At 49.7% G+C, this 13,883-nt stretch overlaps 1 protein-coding gene across 4 annotated transcripts in view; it reads left to right on the top strand.

The window, feature by feature from the left end:
- The window catches only part of LOC140387660 (uncharacterized), a 91,299-nt gene that overhangs the window by 27,024 nt on the left and 50,392 nt on the right, over window positions 1-13,883 (top strand). For all 4 annotated transcript variants that reach the window (XM_072470850.1, XM_072470853.1, XM_072470851.1 and 1 more), the window contains exon 4: window positions 4,427-4,507. In XM_072470850.1, coding sequence (XP_072326951.1) covers window positions 4,427-4,507 — 81 coding nt within the window. The remainder of the gene's footprint in view (window positions 1-4,426; window positions 4,508-13,883) is intronic.

Raw genomic sequence — 13,883 nt, 5'->3', positions numbered from 1 at the left:
CGCATACACACCCGAGCCCCAAAGAACCATCATTGCAAATAGAAGTCCCATCTCTTCCCTTATCCAAATATATACAGCGTCGACTCATTGAGTACATACACCAACACGCAGTGAAAAAATAAAGTTACATGAGGCTACATCGGTACATGACCATTTCTCAATTCTGCCACAGTCCTTCTCGCAAACTCCTCCGCTGCTTCTGCCATCCCAAAATAAAAGTCCTTGGATTCGTAGGTCACCATCAATTTAGCTGGATATACTATGCTGCACTGCACCTTGCTGACGTACAGTGCCTTCTTCACCCGGCTGAAGGCAGCCCGCCTCCTCGCCAGCTCCACCGTAAAGTCCTGGTATATGCGTATACCAGCTCCAGCCCACTGCACCACCCGCTTCTGCTTTGCACAGCACAGGACTTTCTCCTTTACGCTATACCTACAGAAACACAGTTACTACTCTTGGCGGCTAACTCGCCTTTGGTATAGGCCTCCACGACCAATAAGCCTGATCCAGCTCATATCGGGAGAGATCGCCCCCTCCTCCAATAGCTCCGCCAGCATCGTGGCAAAATACTCCGTTGGCCTCGGGCCTTCCACCCCTTCGGGGAAACCCACAATCCTCAGATTCTGTCGCATAGATCTGTTTTCCAGGTCTTCCATTTTGGCTCACAGACCCTTGTTGGTCCCTATCACCCTCCGCAACTCCTTCCCCATCAAGGTGTGTTGATCACTGTGCTGCGATAATGCATCTTCCACTTCCTTCAGTGTCTCACCTTGCTCCTGCACTTCCGCCGCTGCGCTTGATACCGCTGCCCTCACTGGGGCAATCGCCTCCTCCACCAACACTTTCAATACCGCCCCCATCTCCTTCTTCACCGCTTCCATGTGCTTTGTGAACTGTTTTTCAAGTTTACACAGCCATCACCTTGGTCATTTCTTCTGCTGTGAGCGATGCGGCCTCCCCTGGTGCGCCAGCCTCCGCTTTCCTTACAGCTCCTCCGCTGACTTTTTCACTCCCCGGCGGACTTCCGTTATCCCCTTGTTCACGGCCGTTTTTCTCCCAAACTTGGACATTTCTCCTCCATGTGCCTTCTTACGGCCTTTTCAGCCTCCATTGCCCCCGGGACCGGGCGTTAAAACTCCGAAATTCCTATTCCCGAGCGGGAGCCCTCCAGTGTGCGGCTGCCTCCCGCCCGCCGTCACCGGAAGTGTTTCTCTGTCTTTGAAGACAATTTAAAATATGTACAGAACACAGAGCATTGTTGGCAAGTTCACATTTATTGCACAACCATTATTGCCCTGAAATGATAATTGTATTGACTTCTTCTTGAACCAATGCAGTCTTTCTGATGGTGGAGTGTAGCAGCTTCCTAATACTTTGTTTAAGATCCATAGAATCCCTCCTGTGCAGAAGGAGGCCATTCGGGCCATCGAGTGTGCACCGGCCCTCTGAAAGAGCACCCATCCTGGGCCCAATCCTCCACCCCTATCCCTGTAACCCCACCTAACCGACACACCCCTGGGCACTAAGGGGCAATTTAGGATGGCCAATCCACCTAACCTGCATCTCCTCTGCACCGTTTCAAAGACCCTCACAACCTTCCTAAAGTGTAGTGGCCAGAACTGGACACAATACTCCAGTTGTGGCCTAACCAGAGTGGTTGAGGTGAGACTGTTCCCATTGTTGGAGCGATTTGGAATGTGAGGGCACAGGTTTGGGGTGATTGTCACGTGAAGCGGTGCCGAGATGGGGAGGGTCTTTTTGCACAGCGAGTAGGTGGGATCGGGAGTTCATGGCTTGAGCGTGTGGTGGAGGCGGGTTCCAACCGGGCATTTCAGCCAGAGGTGGCGGCACAGTGGAATACAGTCGGGAGGGAGTTGCCCTGGGTGTCCTCAACATCCACTCTGGACCCCATGAATAATCTTTATTTATTATTGTCACAGGTAGGCTTACATTAACACTGCAATGAAGTTGCTGTGAAAAGCCCCTAGTCGCCACATTCTGGCACCTGTTCGGGTACACCGAGGGAGAATTCAGAATGTCCAATTCACCTAAAAGCACGTCTTTCGGGACTTTTGTGGGAGTAAACCGGAGCACCCGGAGGAAACCCACACAGACACGGGGAGAACGTGCAGACGCCGCACAGACAGTGACCCAAGCCGGGAATTGAACCCAGGTCCCTGGCACTGTGAAGCAACAGTGCTAACCACTGTGCTTCCATGTCGTGAGGTCTCATGGCTTTAGGTTAAACATGGACAAGAAAATCTCCTGCTGGTGAATCAGTACTTCTCCATGTTGAACACCACTCGGAGGAAGCACTGAGGGTGGCAAGGGCACAGAATATACTCTGGGTGGGGGAATTCAGTGTCCATCACCAAGAGTGGCTCGGTCGTATCACCACAGACCGAGTTGGCCGGGTCCTAAAGGACATAGCTGCAAGATTGAGACTGCAACAGGTGGTGAGGAAACCAACAAGAGGGAAAAATGTACTTGACCCCATCCTCACCAACCTGCCTGCTGCAGATGCCTCTGTCCATGACAATATCGGTAGAAGTGACCACTGCACAGTCCTTGTGGAGATAAAGTCCGCTGGTCACATTGAGGACACCCTCTATCGTGTTGTGTGGCACTACCACTGTGCTAAATGGGATAGTTTACTAACAGATCGAGCAACTCAAGACTGGGCATCCATGAGGCGCTGTGGGCCAACAACAGCAGCAGAATTGTACTCAACCACAATCTGTAACCTCATGGACCGGCATATCCCCCACTGGACCATTACCACCAAGCCAGGGGATCAACCCTGGTTCAATGAAGAGTGCAGGAGGGCATGCCAGGGGCAACATCAGGCACACCGAAAAATGAGGTGTGGACCTGGTGAAGCTACAACACAGGACTACTTGTGTGGCAAACAGCACAAGCAGCGAGTAATAGACAGAGCCAAGCGATTCCATAACAAACACGTCAGATCCAAGCTCTGCAGTCCTGCCACATCCAGCCGTGAATGGCGGTGGACAATTAAACAAGTCACTGGAGGAGGAGGCCCCATAAATTTCCCCATCCTCAATGATGGAGGAGCCAGTACACCTGTGCAAAAGACAAGGCTGTAACATTTGCTACAATCTTCAGCCAGAAGTGCCGAGTGGATGATCCATCTCAGTCTCCTCCGGAGGTCCCCAGCATCACAGATGTCAGTCTTCAGCCAATGCGATTCACTCCACGTGATATGAAGAAACAGCTGAAGGCACTGGATACTGCAGCATCTTCCAAACCCACGACCACTACCACCTAGAAGGGCAAGAACAGCAGATACCTGGGAGCCCCACCACCTGGCGGTTCCCCTCCAAGTCACCCAGCACCCCAACATGGAAATATATCGCTGTTCCTTCACTGTCGCTGGGTCAAACAGCGCAGTGGGTGTACTTACACCTCAGGGACTGCAGCGGTTCAAGAAGGCAGCTCACCACCACCTTCTGAAGGGCTACTAGGGATGGACAATAAATGCTGGCCTAACCAGCGACGACCGTAAATTAATTTTTAAAAAACAGAGCTCTTTAAAGGTTCAGAATAACTTCTGTTTTATTATTTGAAACCTCTATTTATGAAGCCCAAAGTACCACATGTTTTACCAACCACCATCTCATTCTGTCTGCCACCTTCAAAGATCTACACACATGAACCACCAGGCTTCTCTGTCCCTGTACGTTCCAGAGAACTGTGTCCTTAAGACAATAGACCATAAGAGAGAGGAGCAGAAGTAGGCCATTCGGCCTATCAAGTGTGCTCCGGCATTCAATTAAGTCTATATTGTTATCTCATCCCTTGTACCAAAACATATAAACACTCACTTCTCGGTGTTAAATTCATCTGCCAATTTGCCCATTGTACCAATCGGTCTATCTATGTCCTGTTGCAATCGATTGGGATCCGTAGAATACCTACAGTGCAGAAGGATGTCATTTGGCCCATCAAGACTGCACTCTGAAAGAGTGTCTACCTAGGCCGACTCTCCCACCTATCACTGTAAACACATAACCCCAACTAACCTGCACATCTTTGGACACTAAGCGGCAATTTATCACGGCCAATCCACCTAACCTGCACATCTTTGGACTGTGGGAGGAAACCGGAGCACCCGGAGGAAACCCACGCAGACATTGGGGAGCACGTGCAAACTCCACACAGGCAATCATCCAAGGCAGGAATTGAACCCGGATTCATGGCGCTGTGAGGCAGTAGTGCTAACCACTGTGCCACCGTGCTGTGTTCGACACAAGGAACCCACTTCATTGAGGAAAAATGGAAAGATGTTTCTTTAAAACAATGAAAAATATAAACAAATCAATCGTATTCTAAAGATGACAATAGTATGTTAATCTGTATGAATTTCTTTGTGATGGAGTTAATAACGCACTTTTTTACCAACTAGTCTGTTTTCAGCATCTACACAAGAGACCTTCGGATAAAACAGAATGCACAACCAAACTCCAACTGCTTAAGTGATGATTGGGTTAGTATCTAAAATTCTTTGTTATCTTGAATTGTTTTCCTCAGGATTATTATTCTATGTAAATGATCGGTTGTCATTAAACTGCGGGTTGTTTTCCTCAGTAGCAACATTTTCAGTTCCGTAAGGGCAAGGTTGTGGAAATTCAGACAGAACTCTGTGCCCCATTTCCACCTCTCTCTCTCTCTTTAAGAAAACATTCAGGTAAGTTCTCTCTTTGTAACTTTGTAGGTAATACACATGCAATGATACTGAACTTTGTAAACTAACAAAGCAATATGTTTCATTGTTCTTCTGAATTGAATCAGTTGATCTCAATGGGGTGACAGCATGATGCTACAATGCTCCCAAAGGCTATGGGCTAAAGATCTGTCTACTTCTGACCAGGATCCAGTAGTCATTGTCACACCAGTGGAAATCAGCTGACACCAGCATCAGGCTCATCTAATTTGTTCCTCAGACATTGAACAGCTTTTTAACAGTCACATATTGGGACGGCAGCATCTGTGGAACCTGCCCAGCATGTGTCAATGGAGAGAGAGGGAGAGAAACAAAGAATACTGACACACCCCAGCCGGGCGCCGTCCAGCACTCGTCCCCACAAACGGGGAGCAGAATCCCATGCAATTGGAGGTGGCAGCCTGGCATTGCTGGTACCACCTGGGCACCCTTGCACTGCCTGGCAGTGCCAGGCTAGCGGGTGCACTGACAGGGTGCCAGGTTGGCATTTTGTCCGCGCCAGGGATTGGGCCCGGGGGTGCTTCCTCGCCCTGTGAGGTGGGGTGGAGGGGGGTACTCGAGGACCCCCTTATCGGTGAGTTGGGGGGTCAAGGGGTAGAGAGATCGGGGCAGCATTTAATAGGCATCCTCATCTCTTTCTGCAATGAGTAGCGCCTCTCGGTGGAAATTACGCTAAATTGCAGCCTCACGGGGTTCCCAGTCAGAGCCCAAAATTGTATCAGACTGCGTTAGATATTTTCCCTGCGGCAGTCTCCAGATTGGCCATCGCACCGTCCAATTAATGATGCCGCTCCAAACTGAGGTCCAGCAGCTCTGTAGCCGTGGTAGCCACCCCAACCCAGCAGCAGAGGTGGGCACGGCTGAGGCAGGTCGGCGATCAAGAAGCCACTCATGGAAAGGTACGTTTAGGAGATGCCTCAAAACCACTGCAGCGAAGCCGCTCCATGAGGCTGGCAGCCCCCTCACATGGCAGCAGGATGGTCCACCACCGACGAAACGCCAGCGGGCCCTCTCAATGGCCTCCAATTGGGACCTTCATTATGCTAGTGAACTGCCTACCTCCACTCAGTGGGAAGCCGATCCGTCTTCCTGGCGATCACGGAGAGACGTCAAGGGCAGTCATCCCAATTCGGCTCCTGAATTTTCCCCCACCCCTCCCCCTCTCCCTCCCTGGAAAATTCCACTCTTGAAACCTTCCCAGGAATTTTAGACGTCATGATACTTTCTGGTTAACTTCTTCGTTCCATCTGCCCTGTTTTTAATTCTTCACCGAGTGACACGTGTTGGAAAGAATCCATTGAGGAGGAGGTTATGTGGCAGGGAGCGGGTACGGGATCAGGTTGGCTATACTGCTACATCTGCCCCTTTGGCTGGATAGCCTGCTGGCTGATCTAATGCCACGCACAAAGATGGCCAATTGGATGAGGGTTGCGAGGTCTGTTCAAATATTTCAAACAATTGTTCACTCACCCTCCCACATCCAGGAGTGAGTCGAAGGGAAGAAAGTGTTTTTTCTTCTCTCCCTCGTAAGAATCCAGTGAAGCTGGTATTGTTTATTTTTTACCTTGAATCTATGCAGAGAGGGCACGGGTTTCTACACGACGGAATCTTCCCCTGTTGCCAATGGCAGGAATCGTGCCAGGCAGGGGAGGAAGTAATGGCGAGATTGAAAAAAATTGGTTTCTCATTATCGGGAAACGAGATCGGAAAATTGTCATCCCAACTTTCAACACAGGTCAATGGCTTTCCCGCTGACGTACATAGGAAACCCCTTTCGTATCTCATGAATGTTCATCCAAACCACAGCTGACCAGAACCTCGTTTCCCCATAAGGTTTTCCGCCCTGTCAGCTGGCGTTTAGGCTGTTCTGTTTTGCGACTCAACGTACATGGCACGCACGCGATGGAGACTTCCAGAACGTCCAGGAACCTGACGCTGTTTGCATCATTCCTGATTGTCACTCGTGGATTCCGGGAGATGGTACACACAGGGAAGGGAACATTCGGGGCATGAGAGCTCAGGTAGCTGAGGTGAACTGGGATACTAGACTAGAGGACAGGTCAATAGGGAAGCAGTGGCAGACATTTAAGGAGACTTCAAAATACTCAGAATAAGTATATTCCGACTATTAAGAACAATTCTAAGGAGAGGACCTACCATCTGTGGTTAACTAAAGAAATTAAGGAAAGCACCAAACTTAAGGAAAAAGCATATAATCATAGAATCCCTACAGTGAAGAAGGAGGCCATTCGACCCATCAAGTCTGCACCGACCCACTGAAAGAGCATCCTACCTAGGTCCACTCCCCTGCCCTATCCCCGTAGCCCCACCTAACCTGGACACCAAGGGGCAACTTGGCATGGCCAATCCACCTAACCTGCACTTTTTTGGATATAATCTGTGTTAATGAGGAGCAAGATATTAGAGTATGAGAGGAAGCTAGTTAGAAATGTAAAAATGCCTCCCGGGGGTAAGTTTAGGGGGAAGACGTAGGCGAGGTGGCTCCTGCTGGAGAACTGAACTTTCTGCCCTTTTTCTTGGTGCCATGGGTTGTTTATGCCTTGGCAAGTTGTGTGAGTTATTGGGGAAGAGTTCCCACTTTACTGGAACGCCAGAAAGAACAAGGGTAAGAAAGCTTTGCGTAGAAACTCATCGACGGAGTCTGAAGCTTCTCGTAGCTCAACAGCAAGTAAGATGGCAGAGTCGGATTCTCTCTCTCCGGCCACTCCACTAACGGCCGAGGTCCTCACCAATATCTTGGCGAGCGAGTTTGAGGACTTAATGGCAAACCACTACGACCCGAGACCATCAGTTATTGTCCAGCCCTACAGGTTTAATACACCGGAAGGCTCCATGGAGAGCCTGCAATGGAGTTCCTAATGAGGTTCAGGAAAATGGCCGAATACTGTGAGTAGGGGGCATCCCTGCTGGAGATGCTGTGGGACCAGCTGGTACTTGGGATAAACAACATCGCAATACAGAGAACAGTTCTTGCAAAGCCCGTCCTGTATCTTAAAAGAGCCATAGAACTGGCGCTGTCCCTGGAAAATGCCAGAAATGGGGCTCAGGAACTCCAATGTTCGATGGACTGCAGTGTGCTCAGTGTCGGACGTCCCCCGTATCAGAAAATGAGCACCCTGTAGATAACGCCTCTGCGCCCGGCCCACCACCTGGTCACTACTCAGCCACAGCAAACACAAGGACAGGGGCTGATAACTGCAAAACTCCAGGACTGTTAGAGAAGCTTCCCCAGAATGGCGAACAGTCACGAGACTGAAGGATACGCCCAAGACAAGGCTGCCAGAATCGACAGTATGCGTATCGCCCAGACCGGAAGCCAAAGCCACCTCAGACCTGGGTCCCTGTAAATCCACCAGCCCCAACAGGATGAACTAATGCAGTTGAAATCCATCACCACCCCCAAAGTTGCCCCGTCAAAATTAAACTGCGGGTCAACCATCAGCCCTTGGAAATGGAAGTGGGCACAGGAGCCACCTTCTCCAATGTGGGGAAACAGACCTTCAGGCACCTCTGAGCAGCATCCGGTTATGCCTGCGGGACACCAGGGCCAGGTTGGCCACGTACAGGGGGGATCACCGACGAATCGTAGAAACCACTGTGACCTCGGTCACCCTTGGGCAATAGATGGTATGACTTCCCCTAATAGCCTTGCAAGGACCAGGACCCAGTCTTCTGGGCAGCGACTGGCTGCAAAATATCCAATTGGACTGGTAGCAAATCTTGAGGATGCAAACCAAGGGCCAATATGAAATATCCCAAGGTGTTTCGGTCGGGCTTGACAAAATCAAAGGAGCAAGGGCAAACATCTTTGTTGACCTGGAGGCCCTGCCTAAATATTCAGGGCACAACCGGTCCCCTGTGCCTTGGTCACCAAAGTATAGGCCAAACCTGGGCACCTGGAGTGCCTTGGCATAATACGCCCGGTATAGTTTGCAGAATGGACTACACCAGCAGTTCCAGTAGTAAAATCCAACAAGTCAGTCTGTCTTTGGAACGACTATAAATTGACTGTCAAAGGAACCTTCCTCCTTGACCGGTATCCCATGCCAGGTATTGAAGATCGTTACTCAAAGCTGGCTGGAGGCCACACGTTTACCAAATTGGACGTGAGTCATGCGTACCTCCAGCTGGAGCTTGATACAGCATCCAGGAAGTTAGTCACCATGAACACCCATGAGGGGTTGTATGAATATATCGGCGTGCCTTTTGGAGTCTGAGCGGCATGGGCCATTCTTCAGCGTATAATGGAAAATATCCCTCAAGAGCTGCCCAAGGTGGCAGTGTACCTAAATGGTGTGTTAACCACAAGAGCCACCGACAAAGAACACCTAGCAAACTTGGAGGAAGTCCTGCGACGATACTCAGCTGTAGGCGTCCATCTCAAACAGGAAAAGTGCATGTTTCAGGCGAGCAACGTGACATAGCTCAGGTACCAATTTGACAAAGGTGGCCTGCACCCTGTAGAGGACAAAGTGAAGGCCATAAAAGGGCCACCGACCCCACAAAACATGATTGAATTGAAGTTGTTCCTTGGCTTCATCAGTTTATGGGAAATCTATTCCCGACCTGGCCACCTTACAGACACAGACAAACATTGCTAAAGAAAAACCAGAAGTGGGCTTCCAGTGGCGGCCATGGGAGGAGTAGGTCGCACATTTGATAGCTTCCGCCTGTGACGGACTTTTGGACCCTTTACTCCCGTTTTTTTCCGGATTTTATTGGATGAATCGGTGAAGAGTGAGACAGTAAGGAGAAATCCCCCTCCATGGAGAATTGGACCAGAAGTGGCCATGTGAGATGACAAAGTTTTACAAGAAAGACGCGAGCAGAGCTGGCAGCGCGGGAAACCATGGCGGAGAGCAAGGGCCATGGGGAGTCGGCACAGTGGTCGACAGAGCAGCTGGTGACGTTTTTTGAAGAATGCTTCGCCAAGCTTAGGAAGGACACGCTGGACCCGATCAAGGCTGCCAAGCTTAGGAAGGACACGCTGGACCCGATCAAGGCTGCCAAGCTTAGGAAGGACACACTGGACCCGATCAAGGCTTCGATTGATCAGGTGGTGCAGAATCAAGAAATCCACGGACGTGCGATCCAGGAGGTGGAGAAAAAGGTGTCCGAGCACGAGGAATACATAACCGTGCTGGAGACCAAGGTGGAGATGATGAATGACCGCCAGAAAAGAATGCTGGAGAAACTGGAGGACTTGGAGAACAGGTCCAAGAAGCAGAACCTGAGAATCGTCGGCCTCCCCGAGGGCAGTGGGGGATCGGATGCGAGGGCCTATGTGACGAACCTGCTGGAGAAGTTGATGGGGGCTGAGGCGTTCCCTCGGCACCTGGAAGTGGATAGAGCGCATAGAGCCGTCGCGAATAAGCATCGAATGAATGAGCCGCCGAGCGCGATGATGGTATGTATGCACCGGTTCCTGGACACAGAACACATTCTGCGGTGGGCCAAGAAAGAGCGGAGCAGCAAGTGGGAGAATTGTGAGCTGCACATTTATCAAGACCTGGGCGCGGATTTGACCAAGAGGCGAGTCGGGTTTAATCGGGCAAAATAGGCCCTCTTTAAGAAGGGGGTGAAGTTCGGGATGCTGTACCCAGCGCGTCTGTGGGTCACAAATGAGGACTGAGAATTCTACTTAGAAACACCGGACGATGTATTGACTTTCATCAGGGAAAAAAGACTGGATGTGAACTAAAGACACGGCCGCCTAGGTGAGAGTATTGCAGTGGCCATTTGTTGCTAATCACTTTTGTGCTGGTTTGAATAAGTAGTGTTATGTGCAATATGGGGCTGTGTTGCTGGAGCGCAGTCGGGGGGAGGGAAAGTTGGCGCTGCCGAACTTTTGTAATTGCTACTGGACGGCAAATATAGCCATGACTAAGAAGTGGGTAGTGGGGGAGGGGTCGGTGTGGGAGCGAATGGAGGCGGCATCATGTAAAGACGCAAGTTTTTAAAAATATATATATTTATTAAAGTTTTTTAACACAATTTGTAAAGACACAAGTTTGGGAGCACTGATAACGGCACCCCTCCCGTTCTCGCCAGCCCGATACTCCACAAGTCCGGTGGTGGCGGCGGCTCTGAGAATCTGGGGGCAGTGGAGCAGATATAAGAGAATGGAGGGAGCACTGGTTTGGACCCCGATTTGTAATAACCATCGGTTTGTACTGGATAGGCTGGATGGTAGGTTCCGGAGAATGCAGGGGACAGGAATTAGGAGTATGGGGTACCTATTTATAGACGGGAGCTTCCCCAGCTCCAAATCCTTGGAGGATAAATTTAAATTGGCAGCAGGGAATGGGTTTAGATATCTGCAGGTATGAGACTTTTTGAGAAGGCAGGTTCCGGCCTTTCCGCTGCTACCGCCACAGGGGATACAGGACAGAGTAGTCTCCAGTACCTGGGTGGGAGAGGGGAAGGTATCAGACATCTACCAAGAACCTATGGAATCAGAGGAAACTCTGGTGGAGGAGCTAAAAGGCAAGTGGGAAGACGAGCTAGGAGGAGAGTTACAGGTGGGTCTGTGGGTGGATGCCCTAAGCAGGAATAACACATCCTCATCATGTGCCAGTCTCAGCCTGATACAATTTAAGGTAGTCCACCGGGCACACATGACGGTGACCCGGATGAGCAAGTTTTTTGGGGTAGAGGACAGGTGTGCGAGGTGCGCAGGAAGTCCAGCAAATCATGTCCAGATGTTTTGGGCATACCCGAAGCTTAGAGGGTTTTGGCAGGGTTTGGCTAAGGCAATGTCCATGGTACTCAAAACACGGGTGGTGCCGAGTCCAGAGGTGGCGATCTTTGGAGTGTCGGAAGATCCGGGAATTCAGGGGGCGAATGAGGCCGACGTTTTGGCCTTTGCCTCCCTGGTAGCCCGGAGACGAATCTTATTAATGTGGAGGGACTCGAAGCCCCCGAGTGTAGAGACCTGGGTTTCTCAGTCTCGAGAAGATAAAGTTTGCCTTAAGAAGGTCAATGCTAGGGTTCACCCGGAGGGGGCAGCCGTTCATCGACTTTCTCGGGGAAAATTAAAACGTCAGCAGAAGCAGAATTCCAAAGGGGGGGGGCAGACTGTTGTTTTATTGTTTGGGGGGGGTGAAGTTTGTGTTGGGGGTGAAAATGTTTATTGTACCATGTTTACGTCGCTGTTATTGTTATTATTATAAAAAATGGCAAATACTCTAATAAAAATATTTTTTAAAAAAAAGAAAAGCCAGAAGTGGTCGTGGCAGGCGCCACAGGACGAAGCATTCACAAAAGTGAAGCAACAGCTGCTGTTGTCCAATACCTTGGCACACTACGATGCCACAAGACCGCTGGTACTAACATGTGATGCCTCTCCCTCCGGAGTCGAGGCAGTCTGCTCCCGCTGTTGGCATGTTGACACCGAGCATCACGAACCCTGGAGCGACGCACAAATCAAAAGTCTGGCCATGACATTCGGAGTGAAGAAATCCATCCACAGGTCTACCGCTGCCACTTTACGGCAATCACGGACCATAAACCCCTCTTGGACCTTTTTAAGGAGGACAAGGCAATCTCACCCATCCCCTCGGCTAGGATTCAGCACTGGGCAATCTTGTTGGTGGCTTATGGATATAATGACAAGGCAAAAGTCTCCCTGTAGAGTCCTAGGACTGTGGATCCAAGCAGATAGTGTAGGAGGGAGGCTCTCATCAAACTTGTTACAGAGCGATAGCTCCATGCACAAGCATGCGTGCGTGGGTGAAACACACATCCTTGGTCCTCCAGGATATTCTTCACCTGGGAGGGGTGGAGTGTGTGCGACCAGAAAAGCGACTGGTGGCCAGATGGAATCCAGGATACACCAACACAGGGCAAGTGCATATATTTATTTACAAGTACATGGGGCTCCTGGAGGATACCCCTCTCACCTAGCCAGTGATGGCTACAGTGATGGAATGCCCGACTGAGTGCACATCCAGCAAACACTGCTGGACCTAGGTCTCCGAAGCAGCTGCCTCGGAGATCTTCGAGCCACCACATGAGAGAGCACATGGACAAACTCCTCTATCTCTCTTTCCACTCTATTGAAGGCCTCTTCTGCCTGATGGTGCTCTGTTTCTCCTTGAATCTCCAGCATGTGTGGGAGGGCTGATTGCAGAGGCTCGTCACCTGACTCAGACATGGCAGGTACCTGTTTCCCATTAGTCCTCGAGTTCTGGAGGGACTTGGAAGGGAACCTCCAAGTAGTGGTGTTCCCAGGTATCTGCTACCCTAGTTCTTACAAATCAGTCATGGATAACTTAGGCTAGTGAGGGGACCACATGAGTGACCCTTCATCATGTCCGTGGGCCGCATGAATGAAATTGGGCATTTTCATTAACCAAGATCCCATGAGTAAGATTAAATACATTTAGTACAAGCCAAATATTTCATAACCAGTTACATAGAACACAGAAAAATACAGCACAGAACCGGCCCTTCGGCCCACAATGTTGTGCCAAACATTTGTCCTAGATTAAGAACAAATTAATCTACACCCCATCATTGTACCGTAATCCATGTGCTTATCCAATAGCCACTTGAAGATGCTTAAATAAACATTTATATATTCATAGAACTGTCATCAACTGCACATGGAAAATAAAATGTAACATTTACGCTTCCATTATTAATGTGACGTTTGGTTGGATCTGTGCACTTTGCAATTCAGCACATTTGATCATTTCTCTTGGATTTTAAACCCAGCAAATAAAAACATCTGTGGATTAGTTGATGCATTCTTTCACCAATTCGCCATCTGAGAATGACTTCCACTTTTTGCAAATAACCAAGCAATATGAAAACAAGCCAATGTCACTGCAGCATTCTCGTTTGCTGCTTGTCTGAGTACCCGCCTGTGTATTTTCGTGACTTCCTTCAGATTTGGAAGCCGACAAGCAGGTTGGACAGAACCTGGTGGAAATGTCACCCTGTGAGAGGGGATGGCATGTTTCATAATGTCTGTTAACATTGGTTTTTTTTGGAGCTACAATCACCTTATCACACATTAGGCACAATGGTCAATTAAGCGCAATTAGAATTGTGCATTTTGGTAGGAAGAATGGAGGTATAGACTATTTTCTAAAAGGCTTCAGAAATCAGAAGC

Source organism: Scyliorhinus torazame, chromosome 13 (genome assembly GCF_047496885.1).
Source record: "Scyliorhinus torazame isolate Kashiwa2021f chromosome 13, sScyTor2.1, whole genome shotgun sequence".
In the NCBI taxonomy this organism is placed as follows: Eukaryota; Metazoa; Chordata; class Chondrichthyes; order Carcharhiniformes; family Scyliorhinidae; genus Scyliorhinus; species Scyliorhinus torazame.
Note: the sequence above shows the minus strand (reverse complement) of the source record. Positions and strands in the feature narration are given on the sequence as shown.